This window comes from Parasteatoda tepidariorum, chromosome 1 (assembly GCF_982258835.1).
Source record: "Parasteatoda tepidariorum strain Cologne lab strain chromosome 1, Ptep-v5.0, whole genome shotgun sequence".
Classification (NCBI taxonomy): Eukaryota; Metazoa; Arthropoda; class Arachnida; order Araneae; family Theridiidae; genus Parasteatoda; species Parasteatoda tepidariorum.
Genome location: NC_141755.1, coordinates 98943091 through 98956294, shown reverse-complemented (window position 1 = coordinate 98956294; position 13204 = coordinate 98943091). Strand labels below are relative to the sequence as shown.

The following is a 13204-nucleotide window of genomic DNA, read 5'->3' as shown; positions in this document are numbered from 1 at the left end:
TTGATATCAGAGGATGAAAAATGAAGTATGAAATTGAGAATATCTTGCAAAATGCAGCAGAGTTTGCCAATGAGAGTGCAATAATCTCACCGAACGCAGCTCAGTAGACGCACATGCGGACTCGCAAGTATTTCATCAAACATATAAAATGATTGCGCTTTTATAAGCTGTACGCCGAAATAGATTGAGTTTGAATGAATTGTGAAAAACGTTGAATAGAACAATGTGAAAAGCACGCATTTGCATAATACGTGGCGAAAATCGACATAGAAAAGAAGAAAAAAATCTCATTTTCGAAAAGCGAAAATTAAGCACCTTTTAAAAACACAAAAAGAAAAAAGTATTTTTAAGCGCTTTTGAAAAACGAAAATAAGCACCTTTAAGCACTTTTTAAAAACGCTACACTCCGTGTAGTTAATGCAATAAAGCAGTTTGGAATCTTTCATTTGAATAATTTATAATGTAAATGTGTAATTGTTTATCATCAAGGGTAGCAATCAAATCATTTTTGTAGCTATCAAAGGATTGGCGAGTAAAGCGGTCATAATCCGTAGTACTAAGGAAAAAAATCGTCCTTAGATGTTACTCCCGTAGGACAAAGAAATTTTTTATTTTCTGAGGACATAATAAAAAAATTTATGGGAATAACAAGCACGTTTTCTCACCATTTAATCAGTTGTATAAAACTTTAAATGGATATTTTATTCCAATAATAAAAGAAGAAGCAATTTCTTAAGTGTGTGCAATATCATGGCAGCTGACAATAATAAAATTCAGTCAAAATAAGAAAAGATTTTTTCCCATCAACAAGGGAATCAAATTTGACGTTCGAATTAGAGATGAAACGTGATGCATTTTATAAAGTCATTGATTTGCTAAAGCCAAAGAGAAAAGAAAGCGAAGAAATTCACAAATGAAAATACAGAAAAATACATGCAATAGTTTCTGTACAATAAGCAAAAAAAACTTCCTCTGCGTTTAAACACTAAATGATAGTTGAGAAGTGTGAGGGGGGTTTGGCGGGAACCCCAAGAGGCAAAAGATTAAATTCAGCCAGATTTCCAATTATTGGGATAAAGTGGGATACTAGAAAGATCATTAACTAAATTTTTAAAATTATTTTCTCTTCCATCATTTGGTGATCAGACACTGGGGAATGTTCTTTGCTTATAGAACTGAAACTATAGTATAGTTTGTCTAAAGTAAGAACTCCCCTACCTGTTCGTCCGGACCCGTGTCGGTGACTATAGTAACGAGGTATAACGATTTCAAGTAGAGGTGTGGGGTTATTGTTTGGGACAGGTTTTGGCGCAGATCGCCGAGAGAAAGGGAATCTTTTTCTTCGTTCTATTGTGTTAGCCCTAGAGTGAAGAGAAGTTATCTTCCCTAAAATGCGCTGTTCTTGTTTCCATAGCAGCAGACGACCGCAGATTTTGTGTCGGGGGAGTCCTTATGGTAGACAAACTATACAACCATATCTGCACTTTCATTTTGTGCTTTATTTACGTTTTTTTCCGTTTTGTTTTAGTCTCCAAAGCACAAAGTATACCCTACCTTTTTTAGAATGGGACGGGTATTGTTTTTAATGAAAAAATCCAAATTAAAAGTTATAATTATATTTTATTTATTACTTAATCATTATACTATTGTATAAGGAGGAGGAGGACCTCACTTACTCATAGCTGCTCGTATTGTGAGTCTCGCTTGCAATCGGACTAAATTCTCTGTCTTCTCCCTATTTCCTCTTTTTATGGAGTTTATTTATTTCAAGGGGTCAAACGTGATCTTATCCGAAGGTCGACAAATCAAACATAATCGTGTGACAAATTTCTAGAAAGTTAAAAGTTCAACTGACCATTGTAATTTGATTGCGAGATGAGACCACGGGATCTTAATCAACTGTTTAATTAAGAAAAGATTTAACAAGTTTGACCACGAGAATTGTCACAAGGCAACGTCGTAACAAGATCACTGATTTGCATTGAAAATTAGATAAGAGATAATTACCAAATTCTAGCTAAAAATTATAAAGTAAGATTAATTATAAGATTACGTGTGACATAATGTGGGAGTGAGTAAAAAAAATATCTTTGTTAAAGTTCATTTCAGAAAAAATTATAATTGAATCATGTTTTTTTTTTTTTTAAATTTATTTTCGAAAATCTACTGAATTTTGTCATTGCTCCGAAATATAAAGGCAATTTCATTAATTTTAGCCTTTGTTCCTAAAAAACTGAAGTTTCAAATTGAAAAACGACTTCAGAAATCTATTTACAAAACAAATTGTGTTTTTTTTTCACTAATGGGCAATTCCATGTGTGACGGAATGACATTTTGACTTGCAAAATAACAATTAATTGAAGTTTCTATGTATCTAATTTTAAATAAAATATTTTTTTTTCTCATGATTATCATTATTATTGGCATAATGCGCTTCATAAACTAAAAAAAAACAGGATTTTCTATCTTTTTTACTTTTACGAACTTTTTATTTGCGTGACGGAATGACATTTTGGCAACCAAGCTTTTGGCATGCCGCTTAGAACTGGTAGTTTCTGCGAATTTTGCAGCTATTATTTTTCTGAACTATTTTATACTTTTAGTATAATGTGTAAGCAATGTAAAATGTGAATTTGGAAATTTTACCTCAGGTTGGCTAGCAGTTATTAACATCTATTTGCTGTGACGGAATGACAAAAAGTTTAGTAGAAGAAAGCCTTCATTTAAAAAATGTTTTATTAATATGTAAATGATAAACAGAATGTAACAGATAAACAGGATTAATATTTATGTAAGAATTAGTAAAAATTTCAACAGAATTAGGTTGTCTCTGAAGAGGTTTTATATCTAACTTGCCAATGTCACATCTTATCTTCGTTCTCAGGAAATTTATGCATTATTAAGACATGTGACGGAATGACGTAAAAGAAGTTACTTTTATTTTTTATATTAAACTTAAAATGTTTAAATTTTGTTCTATATGCATATGTTTATCAAAATATTGCAAAAGAAAGATACATTTCTTTTATTTCATAAGTATTTTTCAAGAAAACAATTTGAGCACAAATGTGAACAATTCACTTGTCAGCTATGTGATTACTTTAGAATACTGCCAGATTCAAAAAATTTAAAATTATCAAAAATGAAACGGCAATATGTAGACTTTGGCTATTTTTGAACATATTTTTAAAATTAAAATATGCAATTCATAAAAAATAAAAAAAAATTCACTTAAAAGTTGACACTTCCGTGGAATTGCCCTAATAATTACGACTTTTCAGGTTAGATATTCTTAAGCAGTAAGTATAGTTTCAAATTTGTAGATTAATTTCAATATATTTCTTTGAAAATTATTGACGAATTTTCTGATATTTTAGCATTTGGTGAATCATATCAAATTTACATCATTAAAGATTTTTACTAATTCATATTGGAAATCAAAGGTTGGACCTTCCAGAATAACTTCATTTGTGTTCAATGGTCAGGAACGAAAGTAGTAAAAAAAAATTTTAAAGAACAGATTTTTAACAATTTTTTTTTTATTTATTTAACGTATATAAAAGAAATAAATGAATATCTTAGTTCTCTTCATAAGAAATTTCAGATTAGAATAATTGAAGGGGCAATGTTAATAATAAACCACATTTTCACATTATTTGGGAAAGCACTTCTGCAGTTACACCAGGATATTATTATTGGCTATAAATTCATTGTGTAAAGAGCTGTTATGTATTAGATGTTTGTAACCTACCTATACTAAAACATAAGCAAGAAAACAACAGAGTTGAGTGTCACAAGTGGAAAAATTGATGCTTATTATCACTTAATTGTTCAAATACTAGCCCTTCAATTATTGTGATATTCGCATACCAGGCACCTTTGTAACTCGTGTTCAATTTACTGTAGACTTACAATATTTTCTAGTCTTTTTAAAAAAAATTTAAGTTAAAAAAAATTTGTATATTGTGTCGTGAATAGTTCTGATTGATTTGAGAATGAAAACGATACAAACCAACGATAAGGTCGGTGGGGTTTTAAAAAAAAAACAAAATCCGTTTAAGAAAACTTTATTGAGATGATTAGAAAGATCCTCCAATTTGCACGTAGGATTCAGATCGTTTATTTATGTTTTTGAAACTCCCTATATCGATCTTTTATTTTAATAACGTTTTTTCATTATTTTAATTTTAACGGAGTGGCCCTCAAAATGTTACTTTTTCCATTCGCTCTTGAAATTACACATTCTTTTACATCTGTAAATTGTTTTAATTTATATTGACAACATTTGAAATGCATTGAATTGTTTAAATTCTAAGAGTAAAATTAAGATGCTATAGGTCATATGCTAATTTAATAATTTTGTAAACAGCCATTTTTTTTTTAATCCTATCAGCCTCTCTCAGAAGCCAGTGTTTCCCAAAGTATGGTACGCGTACCCCCAAGGGTACGGGAACAGTTTAGCAGGGGCACACTTTCTTATGCGAAATATCTTGCAACGAAAATTTCAAAAAAAAAATTTTTTGCCATGAAAATTTACGATTACGTATTTTTCTATTGGCTATTTTTTTTCAGAGTTAACAGTTAATAATTAGTGGTGTCAACAGCCAGTTGTGAATTTTAATTTTTGAGCAATTTTTTTACAGCAATATAATACATTCATTTTTTTTTTTTATTTATTAGTGGTACGCACCGTTACGAAAAGGTTAGAAAGGGTACACCAAAGTCATAAGTTTGGGAAACACTGCTTTAGGTCATTAGGAAAATACATCATTCATTGCTAAACGTTTCTTAATTAGCCTAAAGGCAAATAAGCCTTATTGCAATATGCCTAAAAACATCAAGATGTAAAAAAAATATGCAAAATGTACAGAGCCAGATTATACAGTTGACTTACCATCAATATAGGTTTGGATTATTTCCTCTCTACAATTATTTGTTTGAAATTTTGTATTCAAATAAATGTGTTGATAACTTTAAAATAACGACAAATATTTAACTATAACTTAATATTTATTCACACAAAGAAAAACAATAACACTATTTACATCATGCTTACTTACATATTTACAAGTGATTTCAAATCACATAAAATCAAAGACTGCATTACTTTTCATCAGACTAGGCATTAGGAAAACTTAAAATTGCAGCACTTACTCCAATTTTTGCAATATAATAACTAACAGAATATATTCGTCATCGAAAATTAATTGGCCACTAAATAATTAAGTATATAATAATTATATTCATTGATCAACATGCAATTTGCATAACTTTATAAGTTGAGCTTGGCAAGTGATATGATTAGAACTGTTACGAACACTATGATTTAAGATTAAATGAAATTTACATAGATAATAAATAAATTAATGATGGTAGAACAATAGGAAGCACTTTGAGGTATATTAAACTGTACAGTTTCTCAACTACATTTCAAAAAATGATGATTTTAAAATATTATAAATATATCAACAACATTTAACGTCATTATTAATACTAGTAAAAATACTTAACATACATATGGCAATATGTATCACAGAAAAATTAATGCCTTTAATATAAACATCTAATATTTAGTTCTATTGATTTTACAAGATTGCTTTATACTCATTCAATGAAAGATATTTTAATTATCATTAATCAATAATGTATAATTAATTTTAAATACAACAATCAATGCAATGAGCTTTTTTATTGAAGAGATTCTTTTTAATACGGCAATGTAATGGGATTAATTAATTTGTTTAATTATTTTTTTAAATTTAATTCATAAAAATTTAATTTATATTTTGAAATAATGACTTAAAATTAATTATGAATTAATTCTATTTCAGTCGTTAAGTTAAATTACTTATAAAATAAATACTCATTGCAGTTTTAATTTGCATTTTGAAATCATGGTGTGCAATTAATTTAATTTTAATGAATTTATATTAGGTGTCAAAAATTTTTTTTACCAATTGATTTGTGAAAGCGTCAAACAAATAAGTAATGAACGTCATGTTAAAAGAAAAAAAAAGTTAAACATATTGTGAACTAACACCAGTTAGTTTACTGATCTAGATATTGTTAGGTTTGAAGTAATAATTATAGCTTAATAAAACATTTTAAGGTGTTAATTGTCATAAATGATACAATAAGACTTATACACATTTAAGAAACATTATTTGCCATAAATGGAGTAGTAAGACTTAAACATACATTTGAGACATGCTAATTATCATATAAATAATATAGGTATTACAAAAAGTGACTGATTATTCAAGATGACTTTGGTTGGCATTATTAACGATGCAAGATTTGATGGTTTTTCACTGCTGAAGAATAAATTAAGCGCTTATTTGGCGATATTTTTCCAGTAATCACGTAATGAGTGGAATATCGTCTGATTCATTACTTCTTGCATCATCAAAGAACAAGTCCTCATCAGAATAGGATGAAGCAGTCTCTTCACCATTAGAGTTCAGCGACGTACTGAGCATCCTAAACCTCGAAAACAGTTCCTCGTCTTCTGGAGACGATGACAAAGAAGATGCTTCTGAACTGCTGTACATGTACAGATCGTCGTAGCTGGAAGGCGTTCCGACATCAAGATCATCTTCAAGATCGTCCTCGTCTATGACACCGAGTTTTGGGGCGATTTTGGACATTTCTATGGGAGGTCGGAAGTTGATGCTACCTCGGTAGAGGAGGAGTTTTCGTCGAGGCATCGATGGGCAATCGTAGACAGCATTGGCAAGAGATAACCTCGCTTTTTGTCTGTTAAGCTGTAAAGGAAACAAAAGAAAATGTCGTAAGAAATATGTGATGAATTGCAACCATGATTTAGCCTTAAATTATCTTCCTTCGGTAGACAGACAGTTTAAGATAACTTTTTTACAATTATCGAACAAAAATCGGTTTAACATTGAATCATAAAATCTGCACCTTGGACGACACTAAGATAAATTGAACTATGTTACCCTTTATGTTTGATAGTCTCATATAACTAATTTTAAGAAGTACGATGATGTTCAACTAAGCATCATATTATGGTTGCGACAAATTTGAACCATATTATGTAATGTATAACATTTTGTTATAAAATGGAATTAAGCAATTGCCTAAATTAAAATAAAAGCGTATAGAACGTAGCTCGTGTAAGTAAGCGTTTGGAACAAAGTTTAATATGATTAAATAGTTGTACATCTGAAATTATAGAATTTTTCAATTAACTTCCATCGAATTTATTTTTAAACCAATTTTTATCTCCACACATGAAAAACAAAACTTCATTCAAATTCATAGTGTACTTTCTAAAAGATCTATTCAAATATATCATATACTTCCTAAAAATCTCCATTTAATAAAATTCAAACTTGTTGAAAATCGCATTAAAAATACACTCGATATACTTTCTCTGCTCCGACGATTACGGGAGTGTTCAATAAACAAAACGGCATGCAAAACGTTGACCTTCGTTATCCTTGAGCCTGTACGGGAAGAAACACTTGTTCCTCTTTTAATTTTATTTCTTCCAGATCAATTGCTTAACCATAACTCTACCGATCTAGGACACGTGTTCGTCCTTAATCAAAATCAACTCCTACTCGAACAGGTTATTAATCCTCCACAAGTTCTGTTTTTGCTGCTGGAATTCGAATTCCAAAGATACCTGACGCCAGGAATATTAAAACGATTATTTTTTTTCATTTGCTTGTTTTCTTTTACGCAATTCATTCGAAATGAATGAAGTTAATAACATAGAAGTATTAAGAGAGGCGCCAGCATGGCGGGAACGATTTTGCCTTCACTTCCATTTTTTTCTTATTCTTTTAAAGGGTTGATTAAATTCTTATCAATAATATTTATTACAAGGTTTAATGACAGACGATTTATTAATATTTATAATTCACAGAGGAATTTAAACGTATGCAGTGCTATATGTTTGTAATCGGCTTTTATGGAACTTTTAATTTTAATAAATTTATATAATTATGAATTAAATTTTAACGAGGTGATATATATTAGTTAAAATTTATTTTATAATTGTATAATTTTATTAAAGAAACACTCTTTTTGAAAAGTGAACAAATATTTGCTTAATTATCGAGATTTCAAGAGGAATATATTATTTCATTTAAGGTAACTAATTTTCATTTCTTACAAAAACGTGAATTCTTAATTAATAATCATAAGATAATAAATCTTAGCGTATACACTTAATTAAATACGTGGTTTTAATTATCTGATAATATGAAAGCTGATAAATTAATATTACATGATCACTTTACATTATTTGAAAGTATTATAAGTAAGAAAATTTTTTAGTTCTAAGTTATAAGAGGACTATATGATATTAATTTGAAAAGAAATAAATTACAATCCTTCATTTTAGTAAGAAATTTTTACTTCTTACTCAACAAAAATAATAACAATAAGTCATGAATTCTAACATATTAAAATTTAATAATTAAAATGTATATTTATTTTCTAAGTAAAAAATGAAGTTAATTTCCTTAATAATTAATGTTATATAACATATCAATAATACGTTAAAAAATACATAATATATTCTCTTTCACACTAAAATTAATATTTATTCTCAAATAAACAAGAGTTATTTTAATACAGGAATTAAATAAATTAAATTGACTTTCTTATCTATAAAGATATTAGTAATTATTAATATATATATAAAACTATTATTGTCTTTTGAAAAAGTACTGTTATTTATTAAAAACAATATGCAAAAAATGCCTACATTATAGTAAATTATTTAGTTTCACTAATTCTGTCACAAAAATTTCATAATGAAATTATGCGCAGAAGTGGTTTATAAAAAACTGAAAATGTTTAGGTTAAATGATCATAGGCGTTTCTTTGAATAAGCACTACCCCTGTAAAAGTGTTTCACTGCATGCACTAGTTCACCGCCGTGAAATAACTGACCGATGATATGGAGTGGGGAGTTTTTATTTTTTGCGGAATATTTACTTTTAATAAAAACTTGAATAATACTAAAACCCTTTATTTTTATTTACTTCATTCAAATATGAATTAATTTTTAGAGTAGGGAGGAACAGAAATTTAAATAATTTTCTATTTAACTGTACTGATTGTAAATTTCAGACACATTATGAAATCGTTCATAATTTATTATGTAAAATCATATTTAATATAATAAGAATATTAATGCATAATAAGAAATTTAAATCACTTAAACAACTTTAAATGAACCCATTTTTGAGCCAATTTCTAACTTATAATAATTAAAGCTATTTTAAATATACAATCTACTTAAATATTTAGTTGATGAAATAAATATTTAAGAAATCGTTCATTTGTTTACAAATATTTAACATCAAATATAAGAAATTACGAAGAAATGAATCTATGTTAATGTCGGTGAAATGTAACATCTTAAATACCAACTTAAATGACATTTGTACCACATAAAGCAAATAATTAAATCCTTATTTACATTTAAAAAAAAAAATTTACGTAACATTTCAGTTAAGTATTATTTTCAAGTACACATTAGTAAATTAAGTTTTTTTTTTAAATATTAGTAGAAATTTAATGTTTAAGTTATAAATACGAATTAAATTACAATAATAAATACAAACAATAACTTCATACAATAAACAATTAAAATGCAAACGATAACTCACCTTTTCGCGCCTAAATTCTTGCAGAGCAAGGGCCAATCTTTCTTTCAATTGCTCAGTCAATTCCTTGGCATTTTCAACTTTTAAGCACAAAGCTGCATGACATCTTAACTCCTGCTTCATCTTCGGTCTTTCATGCCTGTAAATCCAACAAAAAAGTCCAGGATATTCAGCTGGAGCTTCACAGTGTGAGATCCTGTAAGCCCAATATTCAGTCACTCCAAAGTTTTTCGTGACGGCCTTAATTCCAGAACTGCAAATGGTCAGTTCCATGGGGGTCTGGACTTTAGCCGGATTGCTGGTGTAAGCTTTCCACAGGGTGGACAATGGCTTGTCAGTACATCCTTCCCCTTTAGCGTAGGAAGTGAGGATATTACCCAGATAAAGGACTTTGAAAGTTGGGTCGTATTCGGTGATGCTAACGGATCTTTTTTTCCAAAATTTCAAAAACGCCTTCGATGGCAGGGGAATAGTCATTGGCATAGTCAACATCAAGGAGCTGATTTTGTTTGTGATCCTGCTCAAGAGAAAGAATATTCCAAACTTCCTTCGAATCTTTTTCCAAAAAATCGTCTGAAGACGCGAACTCCGAATTCACCGATTTCCGCTCACAGGAAAAACCGTTACACCTTCTAGAACGTTCCTCGATATACAAGGGTGCTCTCTCTTTAGCGATGTGCACCGGTTATTATGAATTCGAATTGCGATTTAAATTGTAAACAAATACTAACTCTTGTTTGTTTATGTTACAAGTTTGTTTGTAACGATGATTATTTAGAACACAGATAGCTTCAATACACGTCTATCAAGTTCGGTTGACACAGAAGAAATGAGCTAAATGATGATTATTCTGCTATACATTGAAGATCTTCAGCGTGTGACCTATAACGTAAGTGACGTCACAGCCGGCGAGTTCCTCCCATTGGAGAATGGTGTGGGCACGGCGCCAAAGAGAGAGGATTGCCATTCCTCTCTAGTTATCTTCCGGTCCAGGAAAAAGACTGAAAAAAAATTGGCGCCGTTCGTCTCGCCTATCGGTGATCCGTCCGTCTCTTTTTAGTTTTACTGCGAAAAGAAATCGAACTTTTTTGTTTCTTTTTTTATTTCATAATAAATATTATAACCATCAGTGAAGAAGAAAAAATTCTGGATATCGTCTGCGTCTATAGAATTTTTTTTCAATTTTTTCGCCTGCAGTTTCCAATCCAGTTTTATTTATTTATTTATTTAATTTCTCGTATGTTAGCAGATGAGATTTCATTATTATTATCTGTAAATTGAATTTATTTGAAACTCTATTCCAAATTATTTATAATTTTTTTTTATTAATCTGATGTACAGGCTCCCCACGGTCCTTAAAAACTGCTTAATTTTTATTTTGGAAAATAAGGACCCTTAAAAGTACTTATTTTTGGTACGAGGTTCTTGAAATTCCTTAATTTTCAATATCGCCAGACAAGTATAATATGCGCGAACACTGTTCGCGGAAAATTTTTACTATAACTGAAAAATAAATAAAAAATCCTCTTCTTCAAATAAAGCTTGTCTTTTACAGGGAATACTTGAGAAAAGAAGTCATTATTACGCCTTTTCCTACGAATGCAAACTCGATTTAAAATTACATTCGCGTGATTTATGATCACTCATCGCGATTCTTATTTACGCAATTTAAGATCACGAATTTTCATTATTTTTTTAAATAAAGATATAATAATAAATAAATCAATAATTGACACTGTCACTGGGAGTCTATGTATAGTTGATGATAAACAATCATACTATTGTTAAGGTCCTTAATTTATCAAAAATATCCTTAACTTCAAAAAAAAAAAAAAAAGAAGTCCTTAAGCTTTTCTTTGTTAAAAAAGTGGGAAATAGTTTTTATTATTTTTTATGAGTTTTGATTCAATTATTCATTTTATATTTTTCACGAGTTTATTTATTTATTTCAAATTTCATGACATAAATATACTTATAATCAAGTATGAGAATTATAGTTGCCTTAGATATTCAACCAAAAACATTCAAAAGGGAATAATATAGTGATGAGAGTAATTTTAAGCCATTTTACTCTGACAAAATAAAATATTTTTAAAAAATCTTTAAATTAAAAAATGTTACTCTGTCAAAGGAGAGAAATAATAAATTTTTTTAAATATTATTTTGGCAACTTTTTTAAATTTCTATGGTAGGCCTTTTTACATCTTTAAGCAGAAGTTCAGTTTTTAGAATTTAATTTTTCACAGTAAAAAATTATAAAACGTTTATTTTTTTATTTTAATCCCTTTTTTTTGTGCCTATCGATAATTCTTTTCTTGTAGTTATAGTTATTTATATTGTTAACATGGGGCTTCAGTCTAGTAAAGAAACCTTACATGTGCAAATAGCTGTTAAGTCTGAGTGTTGTGAGGATTTTTTTTTTTCTTTCATTTCCTCTTTAACTATTTATGTATATACTTAAAACTGTTAAGTTTAATCCCAGTGAAAATTTTATACTATTGAAAAAAGTTATTTCCGTAATAATTTCATTATGTTAGTACATCAAATAAAATGAATTTTCTAAAATCATATCTAGTAATTCCGAAGAACCTGGTGATCAATCCAAAGTTGGTCAAAATCATTTTCTTTATGTGTAAGTTATCGTCGAGCCCCCAGTTTGAAAAGTGAAATAAATAAATGAATGAAATAAAAAATTTTTTTAGCATTTTAATGAATAAAACTATTTAATTCAGTTCAGTTAGTCACATCAGGACTCGTTTTTAAACGTAATTTTTACCATTTTCCGTAAAATAATAACTTATATGTAACCAGCAGTTTTTTTTTCTTACCGTACTCTGTTAAAATTGGAATTTTTACCCCGACTTTAGTTAGTATAATTTTTTATTCGCGAAAAGAATTCTCAAAACCCTTAATCCTAATCCCTAATCAAAATCTTAATCCTTAACTATACCGCTTGGCGAAACATTTTTCCCAAATAAAGCGCTCTAATTCTTTACTTCAAAAATATGATTTAAAATAATTTTAAATTCATCGACTTACGAATATTTTAAACGTAGTGTGTAGAAAATATCTGGCAGTCATGCAGTGAAGATTTAATCATTGATAACAATTTTAAGAACGAAATTTCAATTGATTTGTAATTTTTTTAAACGTGATTGACGTGTTAATTACATCATTATTTTTTAACTGAAAAAATTTCATAACAAGTCAGAACAATCGAAAAATGTTTTAAGATTCAGTAATATTATTTACAATAATCGACAAGGTTTCCTTAGAAAGTAAATGTACGGATTTTTTATGGAAGTTGCCCTGTAATCTGTTATAAAAAAAGTTGCACAATTCAGACATTTTATCAAAAAGTACATTTCATAAATCATTTACAAAATATTTTTTTCTTATCGAATTTTAAAATTACTTATTATAAGAAACAACGAGAAAAAAATTTCAATAGTTTCAATTTATATCATTATTAGAGAAGGAAATCGTATCGAAACTTTAAACGCGTTTAAAATCATTCATTTTTTTCCCACTGGTATTGAAAAATGAAGTTTAAGCTA

General features: G+C 28.7%; 1 protein-coding gene across 1 annotated transcript; it reads right to left on the bottom strand.

Annotated features, from left to right (window-relative positions):
* Window positions 1–4991: 4991 nt before the first annotated feature.
* LOC107442388 (protein FAM43A) lies at window positions 4992–10554 on the bottom strand. The gene is made up of 2 exons (XM_016055945.4): window positions 9651–10554; window positions 4992–6764 (listed from the first exon to the last, which is right to left on the bottom strand). Exons 1-2 carry the CDS (start codon window positions 10137–10139, stop codon window positions 6360–6362), a joined length of 894 nt encoding a protein of 297 aa, XP_015911431.1. The 5' UTR covers window positions 10140–10554; the 3' UTR covers window positions 4992–6359.
* Window positions 10555–13204: the final 2650 nt, after the last annotated feature.